Below are 13257 nucleotides of genomic sequence, written 5' to 3' on the forward strand. Positions count from 1 at the left end.
AGGCCAAGAGAGCTCGGAAAAGGCATTTCTCTTTGAATGCTGCCTTCAGTGACGGCATGGAAAGGGCAATTTCCATACAAAGCACCATTAGAAATGCATTCATGGTCAGGAAAGGGCACTTTTTATTTTATTTTTTAATGTGTCTGAGCTGTTTGTTTTGTTCATGTGTTGTTGGAATGAAAATGAAAAATGTATTATAATAAAAAAAAAAAAAAAAAAAGGCACTTTTTACAGACTGAAAAAAAGGCAGGGGCTCAAGCCCCCTTTCATGTCTATGTGTGCACATGCCTGATCGAGCCGATACGATTAGAGCCGAGTGGTGACGAGCTGTGCAGGGCAGTAAAATGTGGTGGAAATGAGCCATTAGTCACCCTCTCTGGGGGAGGGGGGGGGGCTATGCCAGCCTTCGGCTTGTAGCTCTAAGAACAAGCCCACCATCCTCGGTGCCGAGTTCGGTTGGGAGCTCTCCTTGGGTCCCGTTCCCTTCGCCGCGCCGATCTCTTCGCATCCCATTGCCCACTGTGGTTCTCGGTCCAGAGGACAGCCCCCCACTGGGCCACGATGCACTGGCGCACGCGTGGCCCCGGGACGACGGGCTCTATGCGTTCCCCCGATCCCCCTGATTCGACAGGTGTTGGACAGGTTGAGGGAACAGCGCCTGCGGCTCATTTTGGTGGCCCCCTTTTGGCCCAAGTACTGTAGATATGGTTTGCGGACATGATCGCAGGGACCCCCCTGGGCGTTGCCGTTGCGGGCGGATCTCCTATCCCAGGCAGAGGGGGAGGTACTCCACCCCTCCCCCCCCAGCGGGTGGAAACTAGCAGCCTGGTTCCTGAACAGGACCATTTGCTAGCCCAGGGCTTGCCCGAAAGTGTGGTGTGCACTATTCAGAGTGCTAGGGCTACTTCGACCCGCTCTCAGTACACGTTATAAGTGTCTTTTTGCGTTGGAACGCGGACAAAGGTGCGGATCCAGTGAACTGTGGCGTGTGGCCCATTCTCCGTTTCCTTCAGAGCCTTCTTGAAGATTGCGGAGGTAATTCTTTTATTGAGTGTTTATAAAGCAATCAAGGATTATAGCATCCCTCCTTCAGAGTGCTCTGTTGCACTTTGCCCGTCTTTTCCCTTTTCCCCACATTAGTCAGGCCCAACAATAACAGCAAGGCAACACACACGGTATTTGCGCAATATGGATTATTACTGTGTACGGCAGGGGCGTTTCTACTCACTTCTTGACCTGGCCCAGCCAAAAAAAAAAAAAAGTTTTTTTGTTGTTGTCGTTGTTAATAAATCACCTAAAATGACAATGTGTGGTTTGCAGTCTTTGTCTACTCTGTTTATTTGTGTGATTCAACATTACATTTCATTTCCTGTGTGATGTTTGCATCGGAAATCTACCACAATGCGGCGCTGGCCAAATGCGCAAAATTGTTTGTTTTCTAGAGGCAAACTTGCTGCTGCCTTGCTAGCTAATGGTTTTGTAGCTTAAAAACGCAGGTTCACATCATCTCCAGAGTCTAATGCATGACGACTTCATGACATCCAGAAATGTTGCGCGCGAAGCGTGCAAAATTCCTAGATGTTATGGATTGTCTGTGCCCCACCAATTTTATCCAGGACCACCCATAATTAAATTTCTGCCTACGCCACTGATGTACGGTATGTGTTTTTTCTTCAGAACCGCTCTGACTCGACGGTAAACAGGACAGCCAGCTGCCTACGTACAGAAACATGATCCTGAACCCTGGTGCTAAAGAATCACTGCAATGTACAGTATAGGGGTAAAGCTGACACTGGTGCTGCTGGGAGGTTAGCTTAGCTTCTCGTGGTCCCCCTCCATACTCCAGCATCAGTGTGTGTGTGTGTGTGTGCGTGTGTGTGTGTGTGTGTGTGTATGTGTGTGTGTGTGTGTGTGTGTGTGTGTGTGTGTATGTGTGTGTGTGTGTGTGTGTGTGTGTGTGTGTGTGTGTGTGTGTGTGTGTGTGTGTGTGTGTGTGTGTGTGTGTGTGTGTGGGGTGGGGGTGTGGTGGGTGGAGGGGGGACATGGCTAGGACATTGTACACATTCTTGGGCAACAGCTGTAGAGGATTTGACCACTGGCTGCTCCAGGACAGTTTGATAACAGATAACAGTCTCTGTTCGTGTTCAACACCTTTCTTGCTACAGTATGTTGCTTATAATGTGAACGCATGCTTGAAGAACGTGAACGCTTATGAATGCTGAGGCAAGAAACTCACCATTCATAATAAATAGGAAGAGAATCAGGTGTTTGTTTACACCTATATTTTTTACAGTCTATGGTTTACACCCCATTATTTAGGATTTTGTGATATTTGAGGAGTTATTGTAGCTACAGCTGTGTTCACACCGAGATATTTATTTCAACCCTTTGGAATGGCTCTGTCGCTGTGTTTAAATCGCTCGTCAACAGGCACAATAATTGACGGACATCTGGGCTATAACGTTACGTAATGTCATGATATTTGTCCACTACGAGCCACCGTAGTTGTTTACAAGCTAAGCCTATCAGCGTGCTCCTAATGCGAGCTCCATACCGGTAGAACAGACTTCACTTCATGTCAGCTGTCAGCCTGTCAATCAGCTGTCAATGCGGTTTGTTGTCACACAATAAACCAGCGGTTTGTTCCAAGCCAGTGTGATCCTTGACTCACTCTCACACGGCAGCCAATCAGCGTTGAACAGCGAGCGACTGATGCCAGCGTAATTTTGCTCGAGTTGGGATATTTCATCTCGGGCGACGAGCGAATGTTCTCCCTATCGCTCTGTCTCTTTCGCTCGGACGCCCAGCGATTTTTCTCCCGGTCAAATATACGCTCAATCGCTCGTTTGCGTTTACTTTGTATGTAAACTCGATGCCAGCGAAAAACTTGAATAGGTCGGTGTGAACGCACCTTAAGTGAGGTCTGTTTTCTTGATCAAGCTCTTGCTGAAACCATCTCACGATCAGTTCACTCAACTGAAACGATGTTTGATACAGCAGGTTATAGGACTGTGAACATGCTGTTATACCAATCATGATCAATGCCTGTTGTCTGTGACCGAGAATTTAAGCCTTTTCGGTCATCTGCACATCTGCACCAACATATACGAGTCATTTAGGCCATGTTCAGACTAGGAGGCCAAATCTGATTTGTGAACTTTAGTAACCTATTAATTACTTTATCCAGATTGGTTTTATGAGTCTAGACGCTCCAAGTCTGATTTGTGTCACTTGTCCCAAACCACATATGGAGGTAGTTTCCAATGTGCTTTCGACGGATGTGACTTGAGTGCGGACACGCAGATCCACCAAATCTGATTTGAACGTCACTCGCAACTCATCATCAAATGCTTCTGCGCAGGAAAACTACGTCACCAACGTACGTATTTACTGACGCCCACGTCGTTACCATAGCAACCCATGCAGATAGGCTGTTTAGGTCTGGACACACAGATCCCACTTGAGAATCAGATTTGTGGCAGTGCGGACACACTCCCAAATCAGATTTGGGAAACCAAATGACGGATGATTCATGACTTTATCAACAAATCAGATGTGCCTGTAATGTGAACATGGCCTTAGAGGATTCAGTGCTATTTGTCCGTATCACGCTCACAATGCGAATTCATCAGATTTTGCATTCCGAACATAAGAACATTACTCAGCAACACTCCGCTGGGATTTTGTGGAACAGATGCCAATCAGACCAGTGAAAAATAGACATGGCATTTCCATAAATCCATAAATCTGGAGGTATGAAATATGAAATGAGCACCAGATGTGACTGTGTCGGGGCCGGCACCTGCATCCTTCTAGAGTCTAGAATCTAGACTATTTCAGGCCAATGAAGGGGGGGGGGGGGGGGGGGGATAATCTTGTGTTCCACATGAACCCACAACCACAATGTATACAAATAAGTTACATAAGCAATATTTAGAGTGGTGCCAGATGAAGCTGCATGTACACAGTATATCTTAAATACAGTGTTGGGAAAGTTACTTTCAAAATGTCCGTAATATGCAATAGTACTGCATATTACTAGTTATTTTCATTTGGAAGTAATACGTTACTTTACAATATTACTGTCTGTGTAGAGTAACTTCTTACTTATTACACTACTTTTGCATTACTTTCACCAAAATAACTGCAGTAGCAGAATGACATCGGCGCCCCGGAACCATCCAGAAAAATAATTTAAACTGTCTTGAAATCAGTGTAAACAATCCGAAATTCTAAATGTTATCCTTTTCCTTTGTTATTGTCATCTATAGTGGTTATTTGCATAAAAAAACAGTTTGATTAGGAAATTATTTAAACATGTGCTTTGATTTTTTTTTTAAAGTAACTCAATTTGTAACTTGAGTTACTTGACAAAGTAACTGGTATAATATTACTGAAATCCTATAAGTAATAAGTTATATTACTGAGTGACTGCTAAAAGTAATATATTACATGTAATATGTTACTTTTGTAATGAGTTACCCCCAACACTGATCTTAAATATGAGCAACCCGTGTGACTGACGGTGGTGGAGATTCAACTCAAGAGAGAAGAGGAGGCTTCAGGACTTATCTTCCCCCGTTTAGCTGAAGCCTCCTCACCCTCTTGCTCAGACTCCTTCTCCATTCAAACACATTTAGTTCTCATTCGATATTGAGTTTTAACTCAATGATTCACTAACTGCATAAAACCGTTGTTTCAACTGCTCAAATGATCTCATGGCAGCAGAAAGGCAGAAATCTCCTCTCAGATGGGCTGATTTTTAGCTTCAAATGCCAGTTTACATCATCACTCAACAGTGTACTTAGTAGCCCTATAGCTTAATTGAAAAGCTGCACACAATGAGCTGATCATGATATTGTTTTGTGTGTTATTTGATGATAATTCAGACAATGTGTGACACCAGATGGCTGTTTGCAGAACAAGCAGCCCCGAGAAACTTGATCTTGCCTTTGGTGTGAGAATGAAACGAAAATATTTCATTCAAGTTGAGCGAATGTAGTTTCACCCACTGGGCCATGCAGGGTGTCCCATTTCCCCCGAACTTGGGTGGTTGCAATTTTACAAGCAAAATGTTCAGTGGTGCGTCAGCACTGCAGAGAGACTTTGTCTTTGTCTTTGTCTTTATTTAACATCCCCATTAGCTACAGCAGAGCTGCAGCTATTCTTCGTGGGGTCAAACAACTTGCATAGTTTCAAGATATCACATACAAAATTTACATTCTGTACAAAAAAATACATTCTGTACAATTTCAGATATTACATACATACATACATACATACATACATACCTTCCAAGATCATGCATTCATCAGAATTACCTACATACCATTACAGATGTGTAGAATATACATAAAACTACATCACATATTATGTATACCTATATAAATACCATTACCATTATCTTATAATTATATATCATGGTCTCTATTTCAAGTTAGCTTGCTAGGTCAACACTAACCCTGCTTAAAGCCTGCTTGAAGAAGAAAACAAGTGGGGGTGGGGGGGGAGTAACGAGACTTGAAGAGAGGTGACCACGTGACCTAAGAGACTTGCTGCTACCGTTTGTTAGAATTGGTGGAGCCTGCGGTGACCCATCTAGATCAGGGGTGCCCAACCAGTCAATCGCGGTCTACTGGTCGACCGCGGACTGACCCCAGGTCGATCGCAAGGGGTGTCAAAAATCGATTATAAAAAAAAAAAAAAAAAAAAAAATTATAATCAAATAAAATATAATGGAAGTCTAGATAGTAATAGAAGATCTATGTTACTACGCCTCCTGCAGGGTGAACGTGGCATGGACGTCATCGTTGCTCTTAGCCTCGTGCCTCGGCTCAAATCCCGCCTCTGCGGCGATGTTCACCACTTTCTGTGCAAAGCCCGCTTCCTGCTCTTTGGTCAGGTCCAAGAAGTACTTGGCCAACTCCACGATGAGAACCGCTTTTGGTACCGCGATCCATCTCAGCGCCGGGCTCAACTGGTGCACCGAGCTGGCAGAACAATAGATGGTGTCGAAGAACCCAGAGTATTTCTGTTTTTCTGGCAGTTTGGAAAGAGAGTCCAAAGGCAAGAAGGTGACTGAGATCCCGTTCAGATGCATCAGGTCATTAACGCCGACAGAGTTATGGTGGACCTCTGTCTGTGAGGTCGGCTCCTCTGTCTGTGAGGTTGGCTCCTCTGTCTGTGAGGTCGGCTCCTCTGTCTGTGAGGTCGGCTCCTCTGCGTCTGTTGTCTCTCCGAGTGACTGAGGAGTGGAGGAGCTGCTCCTTCGACGGTCTAACGACTGGAACAAGGCCTGCACATTGGCAAAGGAGATATCCTGGGCTGTCTTGATATATTGCCCACTCTGTGTCTGCAGAAGGCTCTCGTCATCGGTCTCAATGCCAAAGGAGAGGTAAGGACTGGAAACGATATCTCCCCAGTAGCCCCTAACTGCCACTTTGTCACTCCTAGGACTAAACGTTTTCACGGAGAGCAAAGTTGAATTCGCTATTTGGTAGGAACCTTCCCTCATTTCAAACGCCACGCCCCGCTCTCTCCATCGATCGTACTGTCGTTGGTTGATGACGCCGCACCCTTTCTGGTGCAGCTTCATGGACAGGTCCCAGTCGAAGGAGCCCTTTCTGGAGTCGTAGCGCGTTCCCAGGTGATGCCTGACCCGGCTCTCCCAGATCTTCCGTATTGAGACGCAAGGCGATGAAGAAGAAGAGGAGCACGGAGGCCGGATCCACAGCTTGAATATCCTGACCAGCTCATCTCGCTCCTTGTACTTTAGCAGAGTTGTGTCCAGGCAGGGATGTGCGGCCGTCTCCGGTGTGTCAGTGACAGACAGACAAAGCGAGGATGCTGCGTGCCTCAGTGTCTCTTCTGTCCGGCTGCGGATCTCGCTGTTCCCAAACACCTCGAGGAAAACCTCGGTCTTCTCACGAAGTCCCACACGTTCCTGAGGTGTTAGAGACAGATAGAGGAGCAGCAACTGCCTCGCCACCACCTCCATACTGTTTTCTATGACCCATACATGAAGGCTGTCTGTGTTCCGCAAACCAGCGATGGTCTTCAGGATGTGGCGTGGGTCTCCACTGCCCACCAGCAGAACATTGACCCCCCCTTCCTGTCTCACAGGGCGTGCGCTCAGGAGGTCGCGTGCGGGGCTGAAGCCCCACCAGGTGCAGCCCGCGCCCTCAAATGACCATCCGGCACTCATCCTGGGCTGTCCAGCATGAGTAAGGTTAACTTACTTACAGGGAAGGATTTATGAGGTCACAATGTCTATGATGTCATCATCAGTTATGTATTACATCACTGACGTCACAATGCCTATGACATCTTAAGTGATTTAGAACATAATCACTGATGAAGTCACAATGATATCATCAGTGATTTACGATGTCACTGATGTCACAGACCAGATTTAGCAGAAGATACCATCTTCTTATCTGATGAAAACTGTCCGTCTTGAATCCATTTATCGCCCCAATCGCCCCAATCGATCGATCTGAAACTGCAGCTGGGCATTTGGCATAGAGGCAGGGACCGACTAAGCTGATATTTCAATGTTTCTCAATTTAAGATGTTTACAAGCATTCACAACCTGCCACTCTGCATTTGGGAAATTCACTGATCACTGATGATGTCACAAGTGATGATGTTGTAGACATTGTGACCTCATCAGTCCAGCTCCTCAATGAAGCAGTGTGGTGGAGAGACATGGTTTGTTTTGGATGTTCCCTGTGGTTCAAAAATCAGTGGCTCGAGGGCACACCTAGCCTCTGAATCTGCCAATGGTGAACAGTTGTTTGTGACTTGAACTGATGCATTGCAGACACTCTTCAAGAACAACACATCTGTGTCTGGACCAGGTGTGGTCTCAGTCTGATACCTCATTGGTTCGTCCTCATCGCTATAGCCTGACATCACCTCTATTTTTGGTTTAGTCACTTGCTGAGATGAGAGAATCACTGTAAAGTACTGGTCCTCCATGTCCACATCCTCCAGATCAGGCAGATCGTCGATACACATTGGGCGATGTGGTGCTAGGTTTATGGTTTCCAGCTCTTCTGATTCCTCTGGTTCTGTCACCACCAGTGGCCCGGGACCAAGAGCTGTGAACACCTCAACTGGTTCAGAGGGAGGTACCATGTTTAGAGGAGGCCGTTTCCTCTCAGTCTGCTCTCTCTCTAGCTCCACTTTGCTTGTCTGCCCTCTCTCTGCTTGGCTTCTCACAGACTGGATTCTGCATAACTGGTTTGGGCCTGACTGTCGTTGCTGGGTATCTTCTAGCTGCTCTCTCTCGAACATCTCTGCTGCTGTGCTCTCTCCTTCCCTTTGCCCCGAATTCACTCCCTCTTTCTCTTCTCTCACAGACTGCTTCATCTCCGATTGGTTCCGATCTTCTTTCTCTAGCTGCTCTCTCACAAAGTCCCCACCGAATTGCTCTCCCTCTACATGTTCATCTACCTGTAGCTTGTCTTCTTCATCTGGCTCTTCTGTCAATTTTCTCTGTCTCTGTAGAAACATTGCATGTTCTTCTAGGCTGTTCTGCACAAAAGCCTGGATCTTCTGTCCCTGTGATGATGAGCTCAGAATCTGGGCCTGGTTCTCCTGCATCTCTGGAGTGGTGGTGGTCACCGCGGTCTCCCCTTTCTTCTGCAGGTCTCGAAGGCGGCGTCTCTTCAGGGCTCGATCTCTGACCGCCGCCACGCTCTCCAGAATCTTCCTCCTCTCTCGTGTTTCCCACAGCTCGTTTTCACTGTGCCACCCCTCCTGCCCCCCCAGAGCCCATGCCTCTGCACAGGCCCTCTCCCTGGGGGACACGGCTCGGTCGTCAAGGAAGACGAGATGTTTGAGGCGTACGATCATGGCGTTCCTGTAGCTCGGGATTTGTGTCACAACTTGATTTCCGGTTAGGTTCAGGACAAGCAACTGCGGCATGCTCTCGAGCACACAGAGGATCCCCGGGTCGTTTAACAGGTTGTGGGACATGTCCAGGGAACTGATGGAGAAGCACTGACTCAGGTGCTCTATGTCCCCCACTGTCTCCAGCTTGTTATGTGTAATCTGCAAGGTGCCCAGCTCAGGAAGGCAGGAGATGTTCTCTATGGTGCTTATGTAGTTGTTGGAGACGTTCAGGTTGCAGAGCTTGCTCAGAGGCTCGAGGTTTTCGAGTCTGTACAGGAGGTTCTGCTGAAGGAACAAGCAGCGCAGCTCAGTTTGGGCGTGCAGGTTCTCGATGCGTCGTATCGCGTTGCTCTCCAGCCAAAGACACTTGAGTCCTGTGTACTCCTCTAAGTTGTCGATGGTGGGGAATCCTTTGAAATGCAAATTCAAAGTGTCATTCAGGCACGGTGTCGTGTAAAGTTTGTTTTGCTTACAGTGGTCTTTCAGGAATTTCTTTGTCATGCTTGGTCCTGAATGCAGTGTTTTTTCATCTTTCGTCTTTTCTTCTTGAAGCTGATCTCTGTTGACTTCTGTCTCTATGAAGGAGTCACGGTCAATCATGGTATCAACTTCATCTTTGATAGGAAAATCGATTATCTCGGCATCTCCAGCTTCCAGTTGGGTTGCTCTTGCCCCCTCTTCTCCCCTCAGTTCATGGGCCTCAGCAGACAACATAGATATCTAAAATGAGCTCAACAGAAATGATGCGATTTGAAGTTATTTCAAACAGGTTTTGTGTTTTTACCGGGCCTACTTATATAGCCTTCGCAGGTAAGGATTCACAATGTCTATGACATCATCAGTGTCTGTGACATCATCAGTGATGTCGTAAATCACTGATGATGTCACTGTCTGACATTGTTACATCATGATGTTATAAATCACTCATTCATTCCATTTTACAGGTCCCAAAGAATTAATCCGAATGCTATCCACCCCCCCCCCCCCCCCAATTGCTCGAGTTCCTCGCGTTGCTGACATCACTGATGATGTCACACACAACTGATCAGAATCAGAATAACTTTTATTGCCACAAGTATGCAAGTTACATACGAGGAATTTGTCTTAGTGTCTGTATGCAGCGTAGCGGTCACATCAATATACAGAGATAAGAAGTAGGAAGATAACTAAAGACAATCACAAAGTTGCAAGTGCAATCAAATCGAGTAAATATATACAATATGTACATGAGTGGTGAAGTGTTCTGTGGATGATAAATATGAATTTACGTTGGAGTTGTCGTTGATGATGTCAACTGACCATGCTGAGCTGAAACTGCACTTGGGCATTGAGAGTGGCATCGCACAGCCCATCTGTTAAGATCAGCAGATACATGTACAGTATCTTCTCAATTAATTTATTAGTTTGCAGTGTCCATGCTATGGATGCAGATTTATGAACCATATGTTACACAACAGCTCTTATACTGGCTGCAGCCAGTTAAGCCAGTTAGCCAAATTAATTGCAATACAAGTCCTTCAAACATTCAAAAGCCCATCTTTAAATAAGGACCAGATTAGCACTTCACTATATCAGCATTACTCATAATCTCGATCAGACAAACACACAGGTCAGTCCAAAACCTTTAGATTCATTAGGTGGTTACCGTGGCAACAAAATGACTATTTCGATGAATTGGTGATTGATTTGAGTGTGCATGGCCTGTTTGCACAAGCATTCAGAAAAGAACAGTGGGTGACATTAACCCATTGATACCTGATGCAGCATATGTGTGTGTATCCCTTTAAAACCGCGAACCGCGTTAACGCGGTTCGCGGTCTTAAAGGGATACACACACAAATGAGGGATATACATGCAAATGCTGCATCAGGTATCAATGGGTTAAGGCACTTTTGTAGCTTGAGGAACGTTACAAAAACACTGCGTTCTTTGCCGTGTACCGCAGATCCTTGCGATAACATGAGCTGTCCTGCTTCTGAATAGCAAATAAATGTTTTATGTATTTGGGTCTGGAATTCCTTGACCATTCATCCACCTCAGGCCTCCATTTTTGAACTCAGAAAAGTGTTTGCTATTTATACAATTTAATCACACACGCCGCTCAGAAGCATTCCCCCCATAACAGATAAGACTATTCATGTATGGTCGCAATTGTGTGTCAAAGTGAATTCTTAGCAGTGATCATTGTGTTGATATTGTATTTTTTGTAAACCACAGAGAAGACCATAGATTTGGGAAAAATAATCTTGCATTTTTACAAACCCCATCACTGATGATGCCATATTTACAGTAGCCTACTGACTTCAGACACATAGACAAGTGGCAAATATTGCATGATTCAAATGTAAAAGTCAATTTATTCATTATATTTCAATCCACACTTTTGCACACAAAACACTTGATATAGAGGTTTTATTTCAAAACTGTCAATCTTTCATGAGCAGTCGATATAAAAAAAATCACTATTCTACATAACTCTTTTTTAAAGACAACTCCCAAAACTCTAAGCCCTATGACAACAGTAATGTGTTACATCATATGTATTATCCATAGCTATTCCACTATCAAATAAAGGAGAGAATAAATGTATTCTATCAGCTAAATTCTAACTTTGCTGAATGGATAGAACGGGGGTTTTTACCCCACCCTGACCCCGCCCCCAGGCTAACCCAGCGTCTATTGTGGGCGTTCCTAGAGCCTGTATGGGCGTTCCCAGACATGCGGACTGTCTCTATACACTGGGTCATACCAAACAGTTTGACCGAGAGGACACTGGGTCATACCAAACAGTTTGACCGAGAGGGGTATCGTCGTTGGGTATAGTTGCTCAATTTCCGAAATGCAAAAATAAATAGATAAAATAAAATAAATATATATAATCAATTTAAATTTGTATGACCCTCCTCTGGACTCAAATTAATAACAGTGCACCCTCCCTGAGACTAAATTTTAAAAAGCATCTATTTTCCTCCAGTGACCCCTTTCATAAATAACTAACTAACTAAATATCAGACATTCCTCTGAAAGATAGTCTTTTTTCTTTTCCCCTTTTACATATTTTTTTGAAGTCAGTGATTTTTTGAAGTCATTAAATGACTTTCAACCCTAAATTGCTCCAACTCAACCACAGGCATGATATCTGATCTCCTAATCTGATAGTAGCCCCTCTCACTGCCAATCCTCAACATCTGCTTTCCATGATGTGTCTGCAGTCAGAACGCCGTCATGTTTTCCACCCTGCGTACAAACAGACGGCTTTGCGGCTCTTCGGCCTTTCCTGCAACGGGACACATCTGTCAGCATTGTTGTCCTCCTTTACCGACCAAAAGGAGTGTCATTTGTTCAGGTGCTCGCGCTCCTCTTTCTCTCCCGCCTCGCTCCCTCTCTCTCTCTCTCTCTACCTCAGGAGGAGGCATGCGCTTTTTAGCGTGCGTTCTCCCCCCAGATGTCATCAGGAACCTCCTCGGGAGCTGAATGAGCTGCATCATCTCGGGCTCTCTGGTGAGATAGGCTGGCCACAGCTCTGTGGGAGGAGGGACAGACGGTCACATAGTTACAAACAGTGTTACTTTCAAAATGTAATATACTACATATTACTAGTTACTTTCATTTGAAAGTAATAAATTACTTTACAATATTACTTTCTGTGTAGAGTAACTCATTACTTATTACACTACTTTTGCATTACTTTTATCAAAATAACAGCAGTAGCAGAATGACATCGCCGCCCCGGAACCATTCCAAAAAATAATTTCAACCGCCTTGAAGTCAGTGTAAACAATCCAAAATTCTAAATGTTATTCTTTTCCTATGTTATTGTCATCTATAGTCGAGATTTGCATAAAAACACACAGTTTGATTAGGAAATGATTGTATCTTTTTAAATACCGTATGTGCTTTGATTGAATAAAATGCAACTCAATTTGTAACTTGAGTTACTTGACAAAGTAACTGGTACTGTATAATATGCACACCCACTGGAACACGCCCCCTCAATCAGGAATGAGTGTCAAAATGAGTGTCAAGTTCCTCCCTGAGCAGCAGGTGTCAGTTATCTAGGCTGATTACTGCATTCAAGCTCAGTCTTGCTGTGACTCAGTGGGCGTGACCCCACAGTGACTTCTGCCTCTGTGACATCACATGCATACCCTCTATAAGTAATAAGTTATATTACTGAGTTACTGCTAAAAGTAATATATTACATGTAATATGTTACTTTTGTAATGAGTTACCCCCAACACTGGTTACAAATACGTACACCAAGATGTCATGGGGGGGAAGGGGGTGCGCGGATGTAGTGAGGGATAGGAAGGTCGTAGAGAGTCGGGATTCGAGGAGTATGTAGGGGGAGTGGCCAGG

General features: G+C 45.0%; 2 protein-coding genes and 1 pseudogene across 3 annotated transcripts in view; all 3 read right to left on the reverse strand.

The window, feature by feature from the left end:
* Positions 1–5770: 5770 nt before the first annotated feature.
* LOC310800083 (dynein axonemal assembly factor 3 pseudogene) lies at positions 5771–7204 on the reverse strand (annotated as a pseudogene). Its single transcript has one exon. The product of its transcript is annotated as a dynein axonemal assembly factor 3 pseudogene (transcript).
* A 464-nt stretch (positions 7205–7668) lies between these two features.
* On the reverse strand, positions 7669–9498 carry LOC310800084 (dynein axonemal assembly factor 1-like; the record flags this gene model as incomplete). The annotated part of the gene is made up of 1 exon (XM_083662664.1): positions 7669–9498. One exon carries the CDS (start codon positions 9496–9498, stop codon positions 7669–7671), a length of 1830 nt encoding a protein of 609 aa, XP_083518790.1.
* Positions 9499–12321: 2823 nt separating this feature from the next.
* Positions 12322–13257, reverse strand: part of LOC310800085 (endothelin-1-like) — a gene marked incomplete at its 3' end in the record, with an annotated part of 5394 nt that continues 4458 nt past the window's right edge. The window contains exon 5 of the mRNA XM_083662665.1: positions 12322–12421. Within this exon, the coding sequence (XP_083518791.1) occupies positions 12322–12421 (100 nt within the window). The remainder of the gene's footprint in view (positions 12422–13257) is intronic.

This window comes from Poromitra crassiceps, assembly GCF_964638095.1.
Source record: "Poromitra crassiceps genome assembly, chromosome: 29".
Taxonomy (NCBI): Eukaryota; Metazoa; Chordata; class Actinopteri; order Beryciformes; family Melamphaidae; genus Poromitra; species Poromitra crassiceps.